Below are 24,305 nucleotides of genomic sequence, written 5' to 3'. Positions count from 1 at the left end.
TGAAAAACAGATAAATTGGAGGTTAACTTGAATTCCTATCAACCCTAAGAAATACTCTTTCATTGGTTCACCATGAAGCAAATCCAGAAATGAATTTCCTTACTGGCTGAAAGGTACACTGGCAAGACATAGGAAAAACATCCATAATCTTCTACAAGTCAAGTTCTCACATACAAAAACGTGTAGTGCAACACTCTCCTCCAATCTACCTGATTTGCTACATGCTAGTACTCCTTCAATGATACATACTACGAACATAAACTGATCTACTGCGATGCTGTAACCTATGATGTATATTTAACACTAGGATATGAAGAAGAGGAAATTTATATTGCTTTCATTTACGTCCATAACAAGTAGCAATACTCAAAGAGCCTCGTTTGGACTGAAGAATGGCAGATTAATCATCATATACTCAACTAAAACATTGAATATGCTGCTCCCTTCAAGGTGCGATTTTTGTTGGTTTTCTCCTGTTGCGTTTAGTGGGTCCGGCAAAGGCCCATAATCTACCTGGTGAGTTTCTTCTATCATTTTCCTTTGGACGATTTTTAACTTATCACTAACACCAACAAAGAAGGTACGGAAGTCCTCGTGAACTATGTCATTAGAATCGATACCTGTCTTACGGTTCTCACAATCGGTGGCCTCCTTATTGGCCAAATTAATTGCAAAATTCAAGGTTTCAATAACGCTGTCAGAAATAGAAATGGCAGTTCTGAAGAAAAGGTCAACCCATGCATTTGATCCGTGAATCCACTTGTGCATGTTTATTACAATTAAGAGATACATCCAATAGACTCCTTTTTCTAACCTTGTACAGTCAAGATATTTACCACAAACATAAAAAACCGTCTCTTTTGATTCAATTAAAGTTTGATTCATCAACATTCCCGATGAGATGTTCAGATTCGATAGAGGATCGTTTTCACGAGCTGCTCCAGAACTTGGTGGATTGGTAACGGAGCCGGTCGTATACGTATTGTTAAGATTCGATACACGATCATCTTCGGGAACCAAACCAGAACTTGATGGATTGGATGGGGGCGGCGGTATTCAAGACGATTGGATTTGCAGTAGTGGAGTTTGAGACGTTGGTAAAATCCTGAGCAGACCTATTAATGAACTTCATTCGTTTACTACTTTGAGATTGAGCACTAGTGGGGGCGGTTGTGCCAGGATTTCCTGAGTTGTCAATATCTTGGACAACTTCACTTCTCTGATCATTTTCGGCAGTGTCGAAATTATAGGTGTTTAAATAAGAATTGAAATCGTGACCACCACTCATATTGACATCGTTCCCCCTGTCTCTCTTATTGCCCGAAATGTCTTCTTGTGTACCTTGTTGGACAGACATTATCGGTTTGTGTTAATGCTTACTTCCAGGGGAGTCGTTATGAAAGTAGAAACATAGAAAAATCAACCGCCAGAGCTTTTGTAAACGCCAGTCACTTTTCGCAGCTACATCCTCAATTATGGTAGCGCCTATCTCGGCCGTTCCAATGAATACTCGTACCGCAGCATTGTCGTATAGAAAGCCATTAAAGAAGCGAAGATAGGACCCGAAGGTAGGTTAAGACGTTAGTTATATCGGGTAATGAACACAATGATCTTTGAAAGCTTAAGTTCAGGATAGCCCAAAAAACATACTCACAAATGGATTATCATGTTCAAAGTAACTGCTATTGTTTCCTTTAAGATCGTGGGTCATGTGAGGCCCTAATCCTCGTAGTGCAGTGCTTTATTGTATACAGGTAGAAGCCTATTGTAGATCCGGTTTTTCTGTATAACAATGTTTATTGTAGAGACTCTAAAGAAGTATATAAACCTAAATATTGAAATGGGACTTTACTGGTATTTTATATTCCATTTCGGCTTCTATCATTCTACAAGATTTCTTACTTCTTGTAAATTACTTCCTCACTCCCGCTACTTAAGTTGTGTGAAAGTAATAGGATTAATGATAACCCCAGTCATCTCTGTCTGTATGGACTGAAGATACGTAAAACCGAGACTTGGCTCATTCCGGTAAGAAGGGAGTTTTGACCGTGATAAGCATCTCCGGATTGAATATCATATCGTGTTTATCTTTGATTTTCGCTCGATATTTCGGGTCCTGTATCTTGTTTTCCTTCAAATCCTGTTACAACGCAGCATATTCCCTGGTTACGTTACCCAGTTTATCAATATGAGCCAAATTGTAATTTAATAGTCTAGTGAAGTCTTGCGCATTCCAATTATGATAACTTAGTGATGCTTAGGCTCTGAAATTGAACTCCGAAATATCACGTACTTGCATAACATGACATGAAACCTGAGGGGAGCACTGGAGCGAAAACTATGAAGCATATCAAGAAAAGATGTTTGAGGCTATTTTTGCAACCAAAAAGATCTGAGACCGTGGAGGACTATATCACAACAACATTTTAATAGGGCAGAGTTAAGACATACTTATTTTCATCAATAAAGTTAAAACCATCTATAGTTTAGTGGATGGACCAAGCAAAAGTACTCTTCCCCCGGGAGTAGCACAGCTAGATGCAGTGACTTGTATATTCGTCAAACTAAAATGTTCTTAGGAAGTTATAGTAGCTACATATCAGGAATGAACGTAAGTAGCACTCAAAAAGGAAAGTTTTAGGAAAATGACCCAGGACAGCATGTACTTGTGCAATAGTGGCTGGTTCCATCATATTGAATTTATAAATGATGTTTTCTCCACGTTATTGGTATCAAAATGGATAAAAATGTGGACACTTCTTACCCTTGTGTCAACTTTAATATACGTAGATATAAAAATGCATGAGTTCTTGTGTCATTTGTTAAGAAACCTTCCTCGAAACGTCATACTCCAATGTTTGCAACGTGTGAATGAGCCAACATTACAATCCTTGTGCATAGCAAACAACATGTTTTTCAAGCTTGCTAGAGAAGTGGCTCCCATAAACTTCAAAATAAGGCATGGAAATACATCAATTACTACCACTCGTTTGCCATCTTGGACAAATGATAGTAGTTATGAAGTTAGCATTGTCGACTATGTTAAAATGCCTTCCTTAAGTTCAAATCTTAGGTTACACATCTTCAATATAGATCTCATCTTACTTCATCTCAATATCCCTCAATATCTTTCCAAAACAAAGATTATGTTGTACTTATCTGATGGCGTAGCACTTATTCCCAAAATTCATTATAACATACAAGTTGTCGTTTTTAACGATTTAAAGCCAGCACGTAACAAGAGTCCAGAACATGGCCTTGAAAAGCTCAAGAATAGTTTGCTCAATAACAGTATGTTCCCTAAGGAATCAAAAAATTTCCGGGTAGCTACATTCGATGCCTTAGATATTACTTGCTATAAAAAGTACTTCCCTTACATTGCTGGGATTAGACAACATTTTAATGGAATCCCTTTTAGTGCACTCAAACTCCTTCCAAAGAATTTGAAAGTTCTTGATATTGAACTTGAGGAGTCAGGAATAGGTCCGAATATTGCACCAGAATTTCCAGCAGCATTGCAAGAGCTACGCTTTGTGCATCTGGTGAAAGGCTTTGAAACAATGGACTTTAGAAATTCCAAGTTGCGTAAAATTATAGTAGAGTATCAACAGAATCTGTGCATAATCCTATTCCCAAAGTGTATCCATGAAATTGTTCTTGATAGAACTTTTGTCCAAGTTGATAACTTGTTTGATGGTCTTCAAGACTGGCTGAGTTTCATCCATTCAATAAATTCTTTGCAAAATTATCCTAGTTTGAAAATACTAACGCTAAACATTGGCAATACGCAGGGAGGAGTCATAGGACCCATGGTTAAGCATACGCTCCACAAACATAGCTGGCGTATCGAGTTTTCTAAGCATGGATCTCTGTACCATTCTTGCTACAACTTTGTGTTTCCAACAGGATTACAGGAACTTAACATCTGCGGTCACCACATGGTCAATATCAAATCGGATTTTCAATTCCCTCCTAACTTGATGAAGCTTGTCTTGCTGGAGTTGTTAGCCGACGACTTGCTCTCATTTAAATTTCCAAATAGCTTTTGTTGTCTAATTTTGAACAAAGTGATATCATCTATACGTGGAGTAAAAACTTCACAGAAGGGTTGTTTCGAATTCTCGACGTCACAACTTCAGAACATTTGGGCAATATCTGGTCCACATTGGGTACTCGAAGACTACATCGACTATATTTGTAGACAACATCAATCTAATAGTGGCCATGGTCTGGTTTTCAATTCACATCTTCTCGGCCTCGACATGAGCTGATGGAGTGAACTGAAGCGCATTTTAGGAAAGTGAAAGCAGCAATGCATGCATTATGCATTTGTATGTGCAGGCTCAAGAATTGCAAATTTAAACTGTAAGAAACTTCATAGAAAATAAAGAAAGATAAGCATTACATACAGGTTGGGGTATATTTTGAATGTATATGAGATGTGCTAGATAAGCTTCATGATAGAAGGGGTACGAGATATGTAGGAAGGCGCCATCTTGCCGCAACTTCATGTTCAATTCATTGTGCATAGATTATTTCTGTATCAAAAACTTTATCCAGTTGAAATCACGGCAGGCCAGTTTCCCCATATACAAATCCCATCGCTGGCACAAGGCACGAGATTCCAAAACCCTGGGCACTGAGTGCAAGTCGGATTTCAGTATGTATCTCTGTATTTATTCCTAATCTATGATGATATAATGCGTACTTGTTCAAGTAACTAAAATTATCCTGAAAGATTTTACATGAGGAAGTTATAGCGAAAAATCGACATATCAGGATCCCACTTGATTGACGAAGGAAGCTCTAGGGAAGAGAAGTATTTGGAGAGGGAAAAGCAAGTATTGTAGCTATACCTATATATTGTGATCTTTCTATATAAAGAGACCCAGCTTGCTCTTTACTTAATATACTTTACTTCTTTATAAATTAGAACATGAGTGAGAAGTTCTTGTATGAAGCTTTAAGTGATCTTCCTCAAGAACTCATTGTCAGAAGTTTGAAAAGTGTGAATAGTTCAACAAAATATACCTTGAGTCATGGAAACTATATCATATCTTGGCTTACACAAGCGATGACTCCTATAACAGTAAATATTTGCCTACATTCAGGATTGACCTTATTACCTAGTTGCATTAATAGTAACATTAACATTAGCCCATCCGAATTTATCAAATTGCCTTGTCAGTACTCACGTCTAGAATTGCACATCTTTGATATAGACCTAATATTATTCCATAGTAAAATCCCAGAGTACACTTCCCAAACAAAGATTGTTTTATACTTATCTGCTTTTGTTACAGCCATTCCAAGTTTCAACTATTGTATAGAAGTCATTATTGCAAAGTGTGGGGATCACCAATGTTATCATGCCCTCGAGCAGGGACTTGAAAAGATGATGACTCGAATACACCACGACAATAGATTTCCGAAAGGTTTCACGTCAAGCGAGCTAATTGCTTTTGAAGCTAGAGGTGTCTCTTGCTATAGAAAGCACTTTCCTTATTTGAGTGGTCTTGATTGCTCTAGAATTTTACTCCCTTTGAAAAGTTTCAAAGAGCTACCTTCAAGCTTGCATAGTCTTGTTGCATCATTTAGGGATTGCTCCAATATTCAAGACTTTCCAGCAAGATTAGATCGAACTACGACTATATTTCTAGAGCTTCCAGCAGCAATAAAAGATTTGCAACTTCTTCCCAGCATCAAGAACACTAAGCTTATTGATATGACTAATCTCAAGTTACATGAAATCGTCGTGGAGTTTCAGGACAATCTGTGCAAAATTTTATTCCCCATCTGTATTCATGAACTAGTTCTTGCTAGGCGAATGCTTTCATTTTCTTATGAGAACAATCTGGATTGGGTTCCGTTCCTTAATTTGATCAATTCGTTGCATAGCTACTCTTGCTTAAAAGTTCTTACACTAAGACCCGGGATAGTGACATACCACGTAGTACAAGGGCAAGAACTCAAATGAAACAGAATCAGGGCCATCTAGAGTCTTGCAAGCTCGAACTCGGGTGCTTGTTTGGTGACAACTTTACAGTTCCCTCAAGTCTACGAGAACTTTACATATATGGCTATTGTCATTTCAATATCAAATCAGAAATTCAATGGCCGTTAAACTTTACGAAACTACTATCACTGGAAGTTAACGCTGATCCGTTGGATTCATTGGGTTTTCCTAGAACCTTGGATTGTCTTATATTGCGTAGAGTGCGGTCAAGTCTACATGGAATTGTAATTCCATGGGAGCTGGAGCTTATTGTCTTCACTGGGGAACATCTCCAGTATCTTGAAAATGACTTTTCTCCATTATGGAAAGTTGAAGAGTTTTTCGAGACACGTTTGGGGAAGCCTCATGATCTTACTGGTGACAACTTGTCATTCTTATTAACTAGCTTACTAGGTCTTAATTCAAAGAGCTAGTGCAAGTATTGCCACCTTACAAGCAAAAGTTATCCGATATATATTTAAATTCACACACATATGAAATGATGGATTCCCATGCAAAGTCATGGCATGTGGCTGAACATCTTTTTTAACCCTTATAATCGTGTAATTATTTTATCTTGCATAACAGGAGTCACATAGTTGAAAGTATCTTGCATAATAATGATATCCAGTATATTCCAATCATTCATGTGCAATCCGAAGTTTCTGGTCCTAGACGTTGAAGGTCACCCTGCTTGTATTTGCTTCTACTTCTGAGGAGCTACTGTCTCTTGCCATGATGATAAAGACCAGTATGATGCTGCCCCTCGTCAATAGATAAGTCCTCTGAAATCGGTAAATAGAAATACTCAACGAGATTTGGATCATAAGAATGTCTACAAAAGACAATCCTATCTCTGGTTATAAATTTTTCCCTTGATCAAGTTCAGAAAGTACTACATCAGTCATTCGTTTTATACTTATTTTGATGTTCGTTTGCTATTCATTACTATTGCAAATTTAAGAGCATAAGTATATATCAATACTGTTTCATGCCAAGATTGTTCGACTTAACCAATCATGTCTTTTGTTGCCTCGCATCTTTAAGAAGCTCGTCCCAATTCTGTATTTTCAATACATGCGTTTGAGTGTTGATTGGATATTTGTTTTTGACAACAATTTCGACTCCAAAAGGTTCAAAATTCGGCTTTGTAAAATCTGGTAGCTCCAAGAAAGTTTTGTCTCTCTTTTCAACTTTGGTAATCGTAACATTAACTTCAACCAACCTATCTGTTTTCTGCTTGTTCGCAAGATACATTACAGTCCAAGAAGACTCATTCGGTGCAAATGCTTTAAAAAGATACGAATTTTCCATTTTAATATGGCAATCGTAACCAGCAATACGATAAATCCATGCATAACTCCAAGCATCCAGTAATTTCATGATACAATTTCCGTTTTCTATTACCAGCTTTTTCAAAAAGAACACGCTTTCGTGAGGTGTTCCTTGTTCAATTTCATTTTTGAATGTAAGTAGGGGATAAAATAAGTATGGATTTCCAAAGCATGGAAAGCAAAAGCAACTTACTATATCATTCTCTACCAGGTACCCGTTTGTTTCTTTTACAATGGCTTTGACGGAAAACACCTTATTTCTTGTATCGACCAAATTAGGGTACGAAACAAATAGATTCGCATTATCAAAACCTGCCATTGTGACCCCTGTTGCATAGGATACCAAGGCATTCATCAAGTTTTGCTCGGAAATCCCTTCCAACGGGTATAATTCCCGTTTCATTAATCCAATAGGAAAGCAGTTCGCAATGAAAAGTGCATAATTGAAGATTATTGCTGGGTATTTCTCAATCTTTCTCCAATTGTAAAACAAGTTTGCACTTGTTTCCTCTTGGTTGCAAGATTGTCCTGAGGAAAAGAGAGGAGGAATGTTTATTTCCACCCTTTCCATCAAGAAGGATAAGCCCTCTAACGTGTCCGGAAGCAACGAGAGCATTACTTGACTTATTGCTAAACAAGATGAATGAGCCTGCAACTCTAATCGATTTCTTCTAACATATTTGACAATAAGGTTCCAAATCTTGTCAGATTTGGGGACATTTTTTGTAAAGCGAGTTGGAATGTCTTCCATGTTGAAAAATTTGGGCATCTTACGACCTGTTTTGCAGTAGATACGTGAAGCTAACTTAGGAAGACCAAAATCAAGTTTAAAATTTGTACTCGGGCACCATTTGGAACACATACGCCATATTATTGTGATTTCTTCGTCGGTGAGTCCCGTGAAATCTAAGACTGTAGAATGGCTTTGCTCCGATATTGTATCAACTGGAATAAGCATAGGATAATCGTCGGGTGATGAAGAGTTTGGCCAATTCCACGCTTCGCCGACTGCTCTGGACCATACAATATGCGCTGTACTGTGCCCGTCATTATACTCGACATTTTCTGCTTTTGTTATGTCTCCCTTTTCGTTGAGGAGTGTAAGTTGGTAGCATCTCATTAAATTCATTAACAATGAATGCTGACTTGGGGAATTTCCAGTTCTTTGGCCAACTTTCGGATTTTTGCAACCCAATTCTTCCTTGTCCAAATCAGTCGTTTCGCTTGCGAGAATCTTGGCAACAACTTCGCCTAACCAGATGAAGCTACTTTTGCCTTTAAAAGTTCTCGTTTTATCATTAAAGCTTACTTCCACTTCCGACAAAAACGAGCTTTGTCCTTGAGATTGAAATGGATGAAAGCCAAGCATTCTTGAGTTTGCCAGGGCTAAAGTAGAAATCATTGCAAGATAATTGCAATATAGTCAGTCATTGTGAGATGAATTTCTGAAGTTGTGTTCGTCTGGAGAATTATTTCCCTTAAATAGTAAAAAGCCTAATATTGAGCACCTGTACTTGACTTTCACAATCTGTACAAATCATCCGCATGTCATTGTTGGCATTTAGTTATCCTTTTTTTGATAAGTAGTTTATCAGAATGCAAAAACTCATTGTCGATGTGTATAAACATGGTAAAGCATGAGGTAGGTCTACGCCTGATAGGTATAATTCATGGAAAGTATTCTGTGGAAGAATCAGGTTTACAAAATCAGGGATATTCATGTACTTCTATTATGTTCAGTTGGAATAGGCGGCCGATAGGTTGCATCTAATATGTAAAGTTAATTTTAGCTTCTAAACCGACTGTTCGCCAAAATGAAATGCAAATCGTGACGCAAGACGCCAATTGAACTATTAATGCAACTGCAACTTCGCAACTCTCGGAATGGGATAGTATCGGTAACTGCAACAACGAGTAAATTCTGTCAAATAACACGTAAAAAAATGGAGTCAGCACCATATTTAAAAAAAGGTATGCGTACTTCATCACTTCAACCGTACGGCACGGGACCTAACAAAAACCACCATAGAGATAGCATGTCTTGAGCCCAGTTATTGATTAACTTGATGGCTTAAAACGTGACTGCAAGTGCGCAAAAAAAACAAATAAGAAGAGTTGGTAGTGTACATAGATAAATTATGACTGTGTCTATTTCTCTATAAATCAAAAAAAAATTCGAAAACAAATATAAATGGACACATCAATTTGTCCTACACAAAGAACATTTGACGATTCTACTGTTCAAAAAGAGCGCGCTTCCTGCAGTGTTTCATTTATATTTGAACCGGAAATGGTTCATACCATCCGGTCACTTCTTTGAATAAAAAATGAAAGCACTGTATCGCCCTGATAGGCTTTGGAGATGTTAAGAATCCGTAGGCCACTGCATCGTAGCCCCTTTAAGAGGCTTATGGATGATGTTCGACAGTAAAAGTACACAGCTCTTGAACGCAAATACACGGTGCATTTAAAGCTACCGACCGATAATGATAGTAAGATTGTAACCTGGACTCACGACCCCTCTATTCTACTAAATCTAAATGAAGGACATAGAAACAAATATTTACGTGGTCAGTATCGAGATAGTAGGCGCACTGGTGGTCTGATACAGTATCGAGGGTTTTTATTAAGCCTGTAGACTATTTTAGGTTTTAGGTTAATTGTATGAAATAGTATATTACTCCATTTAGATACATGAGTATGATTCGGCTTTGAATATACATCACTTATCGCTCATCAAATGTAGTAGAGTCTTTCTTTGATTGCCGCATACGGCAATTGGAAAGACTATCTGGTCTTTTCGCGTAAGAAACATATCTGGATCCCATAAGTTTCCATCGCAGTTTGCTACTTTCGACTCAAGAACCCAAGGAAGAAAATCCGATTGAAATTATACATACTTTAGGCGAAGTTGACTCCAATATATTAATTTGGAAGCAAAAAAACAGGAAGATGAGATTCCTGCTTCATACTATAAGTATAATTGTCTTTATTAGGACACTGTTGAATTTGGAAATGTATATTATGCAGGATTGCCTAGATTAACTTCTGTAGAGACAGAAGGATACGGGATGATTTCGATAGTATGATGGGAATGAGAGATATCGAGGTATCAATATTCACACAAACAAGTTTCTATGTTCCATTATATATATTATATATATTGACTGCACTTCAGGAATGGACTTCGGAATTTAACCAAGGAAATCAACTACCTGCATATATTGAATGTTATTCCTGTATATACTCTTGTCCATTCCGAACGAAAAACATTTTGGAAACAGACAAGCAAAGAAATTCAATAGTAGCCATTGTTATGAGCAGAGAGAGAGCTGTATAACTTATAATCATACAAGGGTTTTTATAAATTCATCTTTCTTTGATAAGTATGGGTGTATGGAATTCATGTAATTCCATATAAATAGAAACCATATCTTTATTAGTTCAACTATATTTAGGACTTTATAATCCTCATATTTATATCTTGTTTATTATATCTTGTTTAAATAGATTTCTCACTGCTTCGAAGTCTTCCAACGGAGTTTTATCATATGGTGGTCTGCAATCAAGATGCTTTACACTGGTATTAATTGTTATTCTCCCAAACAAGATCATGGCCATACTATTGTCTTCTTGAAAATTCTTTTAAAAGCCGTTTGTTCAGACTCCATACAAAGTAAAATATTTGAGGCATGTCAAGGCTTTACGTGGTTGGGTTTAGTGAAGCTGAAATTTTCCCAGAGTGGAAGCTCTCTTGATGGCTTAAGCAAGTTGTTCTTGACAATGGATGGTGGTCTATGTTTGGATAATATTAAACTACAAGCGAAGATACTAACTGGTCTACCAATGTCAAGTATAGAAGACCATTTTGAGGAATTTTCGTCCACAGTTTGGTATGACAACCATGTTGCTCTTCTTATCAATATATTACGTCTATATGTATTGATTGACTTACAAGAGAAGGGAGAATTTCAAAAGGGAAGATTTCTTCCTCTCAATAATAAAACTTGGGAGGTAGATGTCAACAATATTCTTCCATTTCCTGACGGTAGCGCAAAGTTGTCATGGCCGGGAGGTATCGAAAAGAAAGGATATCCGAAATTTGAATACGTCAATGATTTCTTCCCAACTTCATCTTCTCCATATATTGATCTTCGAGGACTTGATATCGAGGAAGCAAGAATTGTGTTGTTCATGATGGGAGAGTGGAAGGCTCAGACTAACTTTAAGGTTGATTTCAACAGTTCTATGTTATGCTCTGAAGTCTTTTATAGATATAGGAAGCCAATTAATGATTTGGACTTGTGGCATTCAAAACCTAAAGGCTTTAAAATGCCGAAGGCTCGTGTTATTTTGTCCGCTTTGCGCAAGTATGTCGTTAGCAACTGCTTGTACTATCAATTCCATATTGCAAGCGATTTAATTAGTCAACTTATGCTTACTATTTATCCTGAAAATGTGGAGGGAATGACATGGGTGCAGCACGCTGCTGAGATTAATTTACCTAAATTTGGTTCTATTAGAGGAAGATATCCCTTCCTTTGTCAAGGCGACAATGCCATAGCAATACCAGATCATGTTGAAGAATGGGCACAATTTATTGCTAATCCATATCTATTATTTTCTAGATCATTGGTATTAGCCACTTGGTTCAATATAGGGTTAGCAGCACGAGATTTCAGGGTACGTAATGGGCTTTCATCGAGGGAAACAATAGAAGAATTTTTCTTGAACCCTGAATCATTTTATGCTTCTGCAATCAGTCTCGCTACAGGATCAGAAATTCCTAAGAATGAAATGAAAGGTGCCTACTTGTTTTACCCTTCTCTAGTGGAAACATGCAACAGTTTGAAAGTGTCCTTATCTCTTCTAGGAAATCAATCGGAGATTGTTGAAGATGATTGTGTGTTTCGCGACGTTCCCTTTGTCGGTTCCCCTTACATCTCATATCCAATTGCGGTGTTTGAAGATGCTAGTCCATACAGTGGAAAGTTTTCCCTTCCAAAACCAATCAGAATTGTAGAACATGGAGCAATATACAGTCCTTTGGATACTTGGAAGCTAGCCTGGCTCTGTGAAGTGGCCGGTTACGAGATTCAAGCCTTCAACAATAAATCTGAAGATCAAGAATATCATCATCCTCGCCAAAGCAAGTGGTTTCCGTTGTCTCAAGCTTGCTCGTTAAGTGATAGTAAAGGCTTCCTCGTTACGGGCTTTGTACGAATAGATAGAGATTCGATACATTTGCCCAATTTTCTCATTCCGGACACTTATCCACCCTTTGAAATAGAAATTGAGGTTTGCGACGTGTCATTAAATGATAAGAATGATACTAGAGAAGGCAGAAGCGCCATTTCAAAAGGAGTCTCAAGTATTCGCTGGCGCAATTTAGCAGATTCGACACCTGAAATAGTGAAAGGTTCAATGAAACGGGTTAATGGCTCATTGGTTGCCACCGATTATGATAGAGACTGCGAGTCGATATTTGAAGACATCCGTAGGACTTAGAGCAGCTTTAACTTCGAGCTTTTCGATGCTTGCCATTCAATGCAATGCGACCATAATTGGGAAGGTACATGATGTGAATGCATGGGTTCTGAGAAAAGATCAATTTAGGCTTAGTTAAATGGATATGTATTTGTATACATTATAATAATAGGCTGTTCCAAAGCGACTTCTTCTGTATGATTGGTACTTCTGTATATCATTAACAACAACTCGCATATGAAGTTAGAATTGGACAAGTTCCTCCAATGGTCATTTATTGCTGCAAGATTCAAAACTCGTTCTAACATTGTTTTCATCAGCTGCAAAGCATCGAATTAAAATCTCAATGTAGCATTTCCTCAATTCCCAGTAAGTGCACACGAGAAACGCTTCGTATCAATAAATAGTCTATAGATTGGTAGTTCATACTTGTGTTAGTTTTGGTGATTGTAGCGACTTCCACTTTCAACTTCACAACGGAAGTGTTCAAAGATGTAATCAGTGATACCTAAATTAGATGATAATGCTATATGTCGCCTAAGCGAAGCGATGTTTCCTTGGTCGGCGACCCTATTTTTTAACAATGGAGTATATACACAGTTTTCACAAGGGAACTTGCTTATAGAATGGATAGGATTTATAACAATATTTGTAACGCACGTAATTGGTCAGAACTATTTCTTATTGTGTTCAATAAAAAAGCTGCCTCTCCTTTCTCTATATTCGATACTGGAGGAATTCCCATAAACTTCGAAAGATTCACAAAGTAGCTAACGGAATACTCCTTATACGTGCGAAACATGGTTCTTTCCCAAAGTGATTTGTCTCTGTTCCTATTTTCGATAACCCTCACTCTTATCAGCCTCGACCTCGCAATAGTTAATCTACTTCCTTTAATTACGGCGTCGAAAATCTTCTTTCTCTCAATTCGCCCATCAAGTTTGTTATCCAAGGCCTGGACGTAGTCAAATACCCCTGGCCACTGAGACGGATCTGTCACTTCAATTGGGATTTCAAAGGCACCACTATTAACGTCAATTACCATATCTATAGAGGCCAAAGGATCTCTCGAGCATCCCCCAACCACTGGATGTGCATTTCGTATTATTTCACAATCATCAATAGATATCTTGAATACACTTTCCACTCGCCGCTGCAACTGTCTACGAAGAGCAGGGACAACCTCTGGAATTGAGGTTCTGCTCTCTAAGTCTTTCAAACGTGTTTCATCTGCCTCAATCAATCGAATAACTGAAATTGGCTCATTCGACTCTATTCTACTATGAGTGATCGTTGCACATGATCTGGTAAGGTATTGCGCTCCTAACCCATCATGCCCCTTCATTCCATGTTCGACTCTTAAAAATTCACTTATTGAAAGAATGTTACATTTGGTAACTTGTGCCCTTGCATTTATTTCTTTCATTTTTTGCATTATCTTAACAGCTGCACGGATTGTATTCAAGCTGATCATAACATCGTCTCCATTATGAACAGAATCCGAAAATCCTTCAACGTCAAAAGCTCCAGCAATGTCCATATATGCCCAGTTCAAAACCGTGTTCATGAAAGTAGTCAAGCGCCAGCCCGATAGCAACGTCCCATTAAGTCTATACCACATGCTTGTATTTGGATCAAGAGCGAACATTCTGTCCACCGAATTAATTGTCCATATCATTGCTTCCTTTTGTGCTTGAGACATATCGCTTGAGTATGCGTCCAAAAAAGCTTTCAAGACAGCTTTCATGGAAGTGATTGAATGCTGGGAATTAAAATCGTCATAATCAAAACAAAAGCTGTCATATCCATTCAACATATGGCCAATCCTTTTATGAACTTTACTCGCTTCGGCCTGTTCTCCGATCGGAAACATATGCTTAAGGGATTCCTCGCATCTGAACATCGCGAAATTGCTTATGACAGTACTTCGGAGATCAGTACCATATATGGCACGCTGCTTGCCCCACTCATACTTGGTGGAAGTCCATGCCCTAACTTCCGGGGGGCTCCTGAAGAATGACTCGATTTTCCCTTTTGGCATCATATTCAATGTTACGAACTTATTTCGGGAATACAACCCTTTAATTATGTAGGGATCATCTTCAATGTACTGTGAGTGTACACTGCCTCCAGGCACCCATTCCCATCTATTCTGAATATAATCTTCTAGTTCCATCTTCGGGTATTTGTATCCAAGGGTGCGAGACAATTCAAATATTTTGAATGCGGAATTATATACCTCTTCAGGTAGAACAGTGGTGCAATTAGGGTTCGTTCTATTGTTTCGTTCTGCTGACCAGTCGACGCTGCCAATTCCCCTATTCATTAGAACAGGCAATTCAAATAATTCTGTTAGAGGCTGCAATTGTACTGAATGCGCTGCTTTCAAATGACTTGAAACTTTCTTTAGTCGAGATAGTAAATCATCTTCTCCGCTGCAATTTTTCCACAAGGCTGCACTATCAAGGATTAATGGAATCCAATCTGTCGAAAGCGAAATGATATACACCATAAAACTAGATACTGTTGATTCCACATTTATACCAGAATCGAATAACAATTTTTGAATACATTTAGCGAAATGATATCTTTCTTTTGATATTTCTTCTGCAGCCAGCAAAATTTCCACAGGTCTCAAGTGTGTATGGTGCTGAGCTGTCACTTTGCTCCTGACATAATCATACGAATCTTTGAACAAATTAGGGCGAATTCTTGGATCGACATCAAACACCCTCTTTAAAAACCATTTTATGTCACTTTCGTTGAAGACAATACCATCAACAATACTATATATCATTGAAATGTTTCTCTTCAAAATAGGACCCATTATGTTCGTATCGTAGTCAGTTTTGAGATATACTCCGTAATAATCTCCATTGCGCCAGAGAGTTACATTCCTGACTTCTCCAAACCACTTGAGCGCGACACTAAAACATAATTCTGAGGAATACGAAGATAGTTGGCTGCTTGGAACTACATCCGCCAACATGTGCGTAGAATTTATTCTCAGGACGGCCTGGATTCTCGCACGAAATCTAACCCAAGTTGGAAAGGTATTCAGATCATTGACAACGTATCTATTTGGTTTTCGACCTTCTCTCGATTCGATCAATGTCAACTTCATCCAGTTTTCTGCATTGTGGTGCCCCTTGTCTACCATATCGATACGTGAAGAGGTACTACTTCCTTTTTGCGAATCGATATATCCCGTAAAACTTAATACATCATCACTTGTTATTACTTGAATTCCAGGTAGATTGCATTTCCTGTTCTTCAAATTCATCGAAAATTCAGTTCCATTATTGTCAGGTGAGTCAATGTGCAGTGAGAGTACCAGTATATCGATTTCCATTTGCTTTGTCAAGATCGTACGTAGATTGAAAGAGACCACACCTTCTCTGCGCTTCAAAGCTTCGAAAGACACATAAATTCCTTCGCCTGCTGAAACGGTTGGGGCTTGATATGGTCTTACCCAACATGAATCACCGGAAGCATCATATGGCTCAGCTTTAGAAGATTGCAAGCCATCGAAGTTTACATATAAGTCATAGCCGATAATCTTACATAAATAAGCTAACTTCCAGGTATCAAGCGGGCTGTATATCATTCCATTTTTTACTACCCTGAGCGGAGGGGGCATCAGGTATTTGCCACTGTAAGGACTCGACTCCTCGAACACAGCCAAAGGAAAGCAAATAAAAGGCGAACCGACAAAGGGCACTCCATGACATCTTATCTCCGACTGTTCGTCGTCCTCAGATATTGAGAAGTGATATGTTGAATTTGGCTTTGTCAAGTCCGGAAAGCTCAAAAACAAGTCTTCTCTCCCCTTTACTGGATAGGGCAATCCTGTGGCAAAAGTGACGGCTGATTCAAAAAAATTGAAAGAACCAAAGGATAAAGTACTTTCAATCTGCTCTGTTGTAGAGAATGGTTTATTGGACAATAAAAAGTCTCTCTTAGCAAGTCCTATGTTAAATACTGTAGCTAAGATCATACCGAAGTTAAATATTAGGTCAGGGTTATTTTGTAACTCCTTCCAGTCCTCCAATGCTTTTGCCTCGAGTAGGGCCGAAATCCCATTGTTCAATATGGAATATCTTCCTCTAACTGATCCAAATCTAGGTAGAGTGACGCGAGTGGTATGTGTGAGCCATGTCATACCTTCAACATTTCGAGGACAAGCTGTAAGCAACAATTGTGATACAATATTTGCCGCCTTGTGAAATTGGTTTTGTAATCCATTAATCATTACATATTTGCAAAGTGCGCTCCAAATTAGGCTTGGTTGAGGGATTGGATAATTGATACTAGTTTTACTTCCCCTCAACCATTCTTCCAATGAGGCGATCCTGCTGTCATATCTGTAGTTTACCTGATGAGCAAGTAAAGGGTAAGAAAAGTCTATTTTGTAGTTCGTTTGAGATATCCACTCACCCAACATCATCAAAACTATTTTGGCCTCTTCTTCCAACAATCCCTTTAAGTTGATAGATGGAATACTCCCTGTAGACGGTAATTCCTCTGAAACATAGTTCCAAACTGGGTAATTGCGTCCAACTCTTCGCCCTGGCCATTGCCAAATAACTTTGTCATCAACGAATTTGAAAGCATCATTAATATCAGAGTGAACGTTTGAGTCAGTACACTTCGGGAAAACACCCTTTGTAAACCCCCCTTTGCTTTCTATTTCACTTAAATAGAAAAAGCGAATTAAATTTACAAGTAAGGCAATGTGGTTATCGTACCAACTCCAATTGAATGCGTCTCTCCAATGATCGCTAACAGTTGCTCGGGGTATACCTAGTTGTTTCAGTAGATCCTCTTGTATGTGATTCGAATCTATTGTACCATCGATTCTTAAATATCTCTCACCTATTCCTTCTAGATACGAGTTTCCATCAGTTTCAGAAGAATACACTTTTCCAACCCATGTATATGTTTGAAGAGCTCTAAACTCATTTGAAATTAATGGTTCATTGCCACCACCACGGATTCCTATAAGGAGTCTATTGACGATTGTGCTACAACCATCGACACTATGTCGAGCATATAATCCGTCGTGATCATCAGAAGTAAAATGCCTTACGTATTTCAACATTGGATTTCAACATTGGATTTCAATGTTGCTCATCAGTAGCACCACTTTAGCTAAGAGAAACTTCATGTTGTAATTGTTATGGAATTTGTATGGAAGTGATATTGAAGTGGAAAAAGGTACGTGCATCTACCATTCACATCAGGCAAATACCCTGTTCAGCTGATGCTCAATGCAAGAGCCAAACTTTTAGCACCTAGCGGAAATAAAGCACATCGACAATATGAAGAATGGTCAAAATGCAAGCAATACTCTTCCGAGGATCAGTCAATTAAAGTTTCCGGATTACTATGTAATGTGATGAAACGGATGATTAGTTGTGTTGTAACCTTAAAATTGCAGGGAGAAGAAGGACGTGTTTGCAGGTTAACACAGGCTCAAGGAGGACGCTGCATGTCCTAAGTAGCCAATTGCCCAAAAACAGTAAAACACGCTCCTGTTTAAAAGTCGCTTTTTTTGCTCAAAAAAACTTTAAAAAGGGGGGATTTGCCTCCTCCAGTTCAGTCAGAATTTAAATTGTTGAAGGTCTAATTACCTCCTCTAATTCAATCAGAGAATCAGAGAATCAGAGAATCAGAGAATCAGAGAATCAGAATCAAAGAATCAGAATCAGAGAATCCCAGAATCTCCTCGTCCAATTCAATCAGAATAAAATACATTGTAATTGACTAGACCAAATATACTGGGAGTACAACACGATTACAGTAATAATTAATTGATTGCTAATGAGTATCTTAAAAGGTATCTCATACGGCAACAATTGGTTATTACCAAGCCAATTAAATGGCACAACAACCGTAGTCTCCGACGTAGCGACTTGCTATGAAATTAAGGGAATTACGCGAATTGTTCAAACCGAATTTATTCAAAGGTTCACCTGGGTTGGAATTGTTAAGGTGATTCTTGTGAACGCCGAGAGTAGTCTAGCTGGTCTCCCAAAGAAGTTCCTTACATCTGCAGGGCAAATAGACATTGATAGTATCATTGACGAGTTGAAGAAAACCAGTGGGTTGAACTCAACAGCAATCATGACTCACATTAATGCACTTGTTGGATATAGATGGAGAGATAATCATGTTGGATTACTTTTCAACTTGATTAGATTGTTTGTGTTACTTGATCTTCTTGAGAGGGGTGAATTGAACACAGGTCTGTTTCCAAGTTTTGACGAGGATGGGGTATTAGTTACTTTGTCATTTGACTCACAGAAGGATTCCGGGCCCTCTAATTTTTCTTTTCCTGGTGGAAGGGATCACTTAAACTATCCAGAATATCATCATGTTGATAGCTATTTGCCTGAAACAGAGGATGCTCATATAGATCTTAGAGGTTTTGATGAAGGAGAGGCCATTATTATCTTGTTAATGCTTGGTAAATGGGTGTCACAGACCAATTTCAAAATCGATTTCCACACTGACAAACTCTGTGAAAGAGTATACTACAGATTTGATAATGAAATCTCAATCATTGATAACTGGTTTGAAAAGAAATCGGAGATCAAATTTCCAAGTTCCTCTCAGGTTCTAGAAATTTTGAGAAGGTACGTTGTCGGCAACAACTTATACAACCAGGCATTCACTGCGTTGAATGTTGCCTCGCAAATTTTGGTGACTGCCGTTCCAGATAGCGCTGAAGGCATGGTCTGGTTGAAGGAAATCGTTGAAATTGCATTGCCTAGATTCACATCAGTTAGAGGAAGATATCCTTTCTTTGTATTATCTGATCCCGGCTTACTCGACTCTGATGCTGTCAATGAGTGGGCAACTTTCATTGAAAATCCATACCTTTTGTTCACAAGATCGCTTGCCTTGGCAGAAGCAGTTAACATAGGTCTTAGTATTAGGGAAAGTCGCTTAAAGCGTTTACTAGGCTCTCTGACTTTTGACGAGAGATATTTTCTCCAGCCTGAGACGATGTTTGCTGCTGCTGTTTCATTGGCAACTGGATTAGATATTCCACTTAACGGAATGAGTGGGGTCTATGTATTCTATCCTAATGTGAGCAGAGCATTAAGAGAGCTTAGTGTTGAGGCACAGTCAATCAGCACACAGGACGGTCTTATTTTAAATGATAAGAGTATTATTAGTATTGGGGTTCCTTCAGTTTCATCACCTTTTCTTATTTACCCTCTAAATGCTTTGAATGAAGAATCGCCGTTCTCTGGTAAATTCAGCATTCCCAAACCGAAGAGGTTAACAAGATCTGGCGCACTCTATTCTTTTTTGGACGCATGGAAGGTTTCCTGGGCTGCACATGTTGCTGGTTACAAAGTTGTCACCTATGTGGCCGGCTTTGGAGTGAGGTACACGCAGTACGGTAGATTTACTTCTTCTCATTGGTTGCCAATGTTAACCAATGGTTTGGATGATAATTTAGAGGGGATACTAATTGTTGATTTGGTTAAAGGTCCAAACTGTCAAGTTGGTTTGCCTAACTTCCTCATTCAATCAGACCCCGAAACTATTGTTTCCATTGATGTTCAGAATCATTTTGTCTTAGATCCATATGGAAATAAATTAAGACAGAGTATTCATTCGAATACTAGAAGTATTTCGAAACAGGCTTACAATACCCATTCGAGGAATAATGGTACTTACTGGAGTCTGATGAGAAGAACTGAATCCAGCGTGATTTTGGTTGACAAAACTATACCTTCGGTTATTCCAGCTGGTGTGAAAGGAGGTGCAATTGAAATTGATTATTCTGATAGTCAGTAGTTTTTGTCGAGTTAGATTGTCTATTTTAATATTTTGTTGTTTAGTTGATTGTTTAGTCGTATAGTTTTGTAAAGTATTAATACTATAGAGAATAGTAAAACAAGTTTGATCCAGAAATTTGTAGCAGAGGATGAGGCATCAATACACTGGCAGAATTTTCGCACACAGTTATGGTCCAAGATCTTCGTTCCTTGTTATACATCTCAAGAATATAACTAATCTCTAGCTGAGATCGAAACTATAAATGTTGTTCATAGTGGTACATTTATTGGGATCTCTTTTCGTAAACCAAGGAACTGTCAGCAGTAAATGGCGAGAATAATACATTTCAGCACTGAATGAAGTTGAGTAAATACTACTTTAATGAGAACAGCGAGATTTTCAAAATACACGATATCCATGCTTGGATCATCATTAAATAGTTCACTGGAATCTAAGCTCAGTGACTCACGATTTCTATCTCAGACAGTACGAACAGTAGTTCTCCTTCAATGCTGACCTAATCTAGTTCTCATAAATTCGTCAGAATTTGAGCTTGAAACAAGCTTACTATAGTAAGAAGTCAGGTAATCGATATCAAACTTATAAAGGTTGTTGGTAGATCCCATCTATTTCAACATTGTTGTATTGTACATTAAACCCTTTCAACACATCTTATATTCTTGTAATAAGTCCATCGCAGTTTGGAACTGCCGTAAAGTAACTAATATATTTGTTCCTTTGCTTGGTGAACTTTTGGTGGTTTATGGCAATAATACTTCTTGGAATACAATAACTCAAGATGTTTTGAGACGGTATTTTTCAGAATGATTTGAGCAGCTATAGAATTGCCTCTCTCGTGCTAGGTTGTATAGGAATTTAACATGGTCAAGTCAATCTCAATGGATGCTTTCCGCTGACTTTTATTTGCAGGCATACTGAATTAGGGAGCTTAATCGTATAGAAAGTGAGCTATTCAGTCTCCTTCAGGCTGAGTAGCAAGTTCTAACAGACTTTGGTTAAGCGCTGCGTTTAATTCTGCTATTATGACAGAAAAGAAGCTTTCATATTCCTTGTATACATCGGCCTCGATTTCATTCGGTGTAGCTTTGGCAAGGCAAGCCACTTGATAGACGGTAGCCAAGGCTATAGAAGTCCGTAAATTGTTGTTTACTTGTTGCTTTCTAAGTTCACAGCACCAATTATTTTCTATTGATATTTTGCATTTTTGAGTGGATTTATACATCTCGTTCATCCATTGGAAGATGACTGTATAAGCAGCCACTTTGGAAGAGCGTTGAGGCTGTAATATTAAGTTAAACATATCTTTGAACTTCTCTGTTACAATGCTGTGTAATCTAGTGATCATGTAGATGCCATCTTTGGGTATAGCTTCAAGGCCGCCGAGTAAAGCATTAAAAGCTGCATCACTTGATACTGGAGCATCGCCTACTCGATTGGGGGCTTCGTTGCTCATGGCTATCTGTTGCGTTAGTGCTGTTTTCACAAAATTTACCTGTTAACATACTCTTTCCTTTTCTGTTGCTACTGTTTTTTAAAGAATAAAGGTTACGCAAAGTAACCACCAAAAGCTTTTGTAATCGCTGGTTTAAAATTTTGCAGCTATGACCTCAAAATATGGTAGCGTCAACCTTGCCTACTTTTTTGCAACTTCAACAAGAGGTGTTCATTAGGGCGCTTATATCTAGGGCCCTTGGCGAGTTTAATCCAATTATAACTACTGAATACTGAACACTATATATAATGTAGGTATGGTCTAATTCTAGCAGTACATTCTTGTTATTGATGTTTGGTAATACTAGCCGCATTTGGTCAAACGATATTTATGTTTTCACGTGGATTCATGAGGATCGAATTAGTAGAAGATTAGAGATGGTAGATTCGGACATCAGAGGATGGGTAGTCATCGCTTGGTACGGTGAAACAGATATGTAGAACAATTTCGTTCTTTCCGATCGGGGTTACAGGGGAATAAGAACTTGCTAATTGACTTACATCCAGCATGGCTGCTTTCAACACTTATACCGGCTGCAAAATTGCCACGCTTTTTCTTAATCGTGGAGAACAACGTGGTCTTGGAGAACGATCACAGTATATGTGTCTCTGGTGGCAGTATTAACTACCAAAAACTACTCAGACTCACTGTCTTTCTCATTCGGCATTTATTTACAAACAATCAAGCCTAACCAATAACACAACTAATACTATAGTCTTCCAAACCACCATTCCATAACCGGATCCGGTCTAAAGACTAAACTTAAGACACAACTAATAAAAAATGGAGCTGCACATTTGAGGCTCGCTCCTCATTAATATGTTCATAGAGATATATTTGACTTTCCTTCTACTCTTTCTTTCCAGAGTTCCAAAACCAACCTCCCTTGAACCCAGAGTCACCTCTGGAAGTAGTAACTTGCTCTTGAGATACATTCTCTGAAACATCGGCCCAGTCCTTGGCATCAAATGGCTTTGACTTTCTAATCGTCTTTGTCACAGATGTGCCGTCGTCGAAGAACTCGGTCTTGGTTTCTTTGAATTCAACTTCATTGGTCTCCGTATTGGACGTGTACACGGAGGACAACGATCTAGAGACAACCTTCTTGCTATCATCACCCACTGGTGCATTAGAGTTGGGACTGGTGGCTTCCACAACTGGAAGTACCTCCTTCCTGGCGCTATTTATATTATCCAAGTATCTGTTTCTAGAATTTTCCCTCTCCTTGCGAATGTTGGAATACATTATGTTCTTCCAGTTCAAGTAGTCGTCGAATTTTCTGAAGTAAACACCCTTCTCGCCCAAATCAATGGTTCCGCCCTTTATGGACGACTCATCAATGCCTTTCTCTTGAATTGCATTATCCAAATCTTCCTTTGTCAAAATCTGGCCACGCAATTTCTCTTGCTTATAGTTAAGGAGTTCTACAGGAACTTCTCTGTTAGGGAAGAGACATCTCCAATATCCTCTTGCGTCCCATACTGATTCGCCACCTTTGTTCAAGCAATTGTGGTAATATCTAGTCGATGGCGTTCTGAATGAGTAATATCCAAAAGGGGTCTTTCCACTACGAATTGAGCCTCCGAATCTATCCAGGAATCTTCCGCCGTAGAAGTCACCCATTCCGTTGAAGACACCATCAAATGGCCCTTCGCGACGTCTACCCCAACCTCTGTTGACGTCGCGAACCTCGTATGGTCTAGGGTAAATGGCATCAATATCGGTAGATTCCTCCACCTCCTTTATAGAGTTATCATCGTTGAACAACGATTTAAACGTCTTTCTGGCCTCCTTGAGCTGCTCGGTCGATTCTTTGTCCAAGTCAAAAAGCCAGCCAAGGGAGTAGTCCTTGGCGAAAACATTGAAATCCGACAACGAATCGTTGGTGCGGTTGAAGAAGCCTCTTGTAAACTCAGAGACGCTTTGTTTCAAATCTTGGAATTGTGCTATCATTCGCTCGTACTCTTCGATATTGGCATTGGTAGTGGCACTGTCCCTATTTCTGTGACAACCATGGCGAGAGTGCCAGTCACATCCTGTGGAAGAATTGTCTCCTGCTTTGGACTCAATGTCCAGATTCTCGCCCAGTGCGGATTCGCTTGACTTAGCCATATTGACTTGAATGAACTAAAATGATGTTATATATCAATGGATATTGCTTTGACAAGAAGAACTACAT

General features: G+C 38.5%; 3 protein-coding genes across 3 annotated transcripts; 1 reads left to right on the top strand and 2 right to left on the bottom strand. All coding sequences in view use genetic code 12, as the record gives it.

Annotated features, from left to right (window-relative positions):
• Positions 1 to 2,321: 2,321 nt before the first annotated feature.
• On the top strand, positions 2,322 to 4,271 carry RJT20DRAFT_147959 (uncharacterized protein; the record flags this gene model as incomplete). Its single annotated transcript, XM_064918952.1, has 1 exon — positions 2,322 to 4,271. Exon 1 carries the CDS (start codon positions 2,646 to 2,648, stop codon positions 4,269 to 4,271), a length of 1,626 nt encoding a protein of 541 aa, XP_064774638.1. The 5' UTR covers positions 2,322 to 2,645.
• A 2,741-nt stretch (positions 4,272 to 7,012) lies between these two features.
• On the bottom strand, positions 7,013 to 8,731 carry RJT20DRAFT_145574 (major viral coat protein; the record flags this gene model as incomplete). The annotated part of the gene is made up of 9 exons (XM_064918807.1): positions 7,013 to 7,045; positions 7,073 to 7,159; positions 7,190 to 7,231; positions 7,256 to 7,517; positions 7,545 to 7,589; positions 7,614 to 7,892; positions 7,923 to 7,984; positions 8,006 to 8,073; positions 8,104 to 8,731. 9 exons carry the CDS (start codon positions 8,729 to 8,731, stop codon positions 7,013 to 7,015), a joined length of 1,506 nt encoding a protein of 501 aa, XP_064774637.1.
• Positions 8,732 to 22,555: 13,824 nt separating this feature from the next.
• Positions 22,556 to 24,300, bottom strand: RJT20DRAFT_45631 (uncharacterized protein). The gene has a single exon (XM_064920218.1). The coding sequence runs from the start codon at positions 24,236 to 24,238 to the stop codon at positions 22,976 to 22,978; it is 1,263 nt and encodes a 420-aa protein (XP_064774636.1). The 5' UTR covers positions 24,239 to 24,300; the 3' UTR covers positions 22,556 to 22,975.
• Positions 24,301 to 24,305: the final 5 nt, after the last annotated feature.

This window comes from Scheffersomyces xylosifermentans (genome assembly GCF_036884685.1).
Source record: "Scheffersomyces xylosifermentans strain CBS 12540 chromosome Unknown RJT20scaffold_4, whole genome shotgun sequence".
Classification (NCBI taxonomy): Eukaryota; Fungi; Ascomycota; class Pichiomycetes; order Serinales; family Debaryomycetaceae; genus Scheffersomyces; species Scheffersomyces xylosifermentans.
The sequence above is the reverse complement of the archived record's forward strand: the minus strand, read 5'-3'. Positions and strand labels throughout refer to the sequence as shown.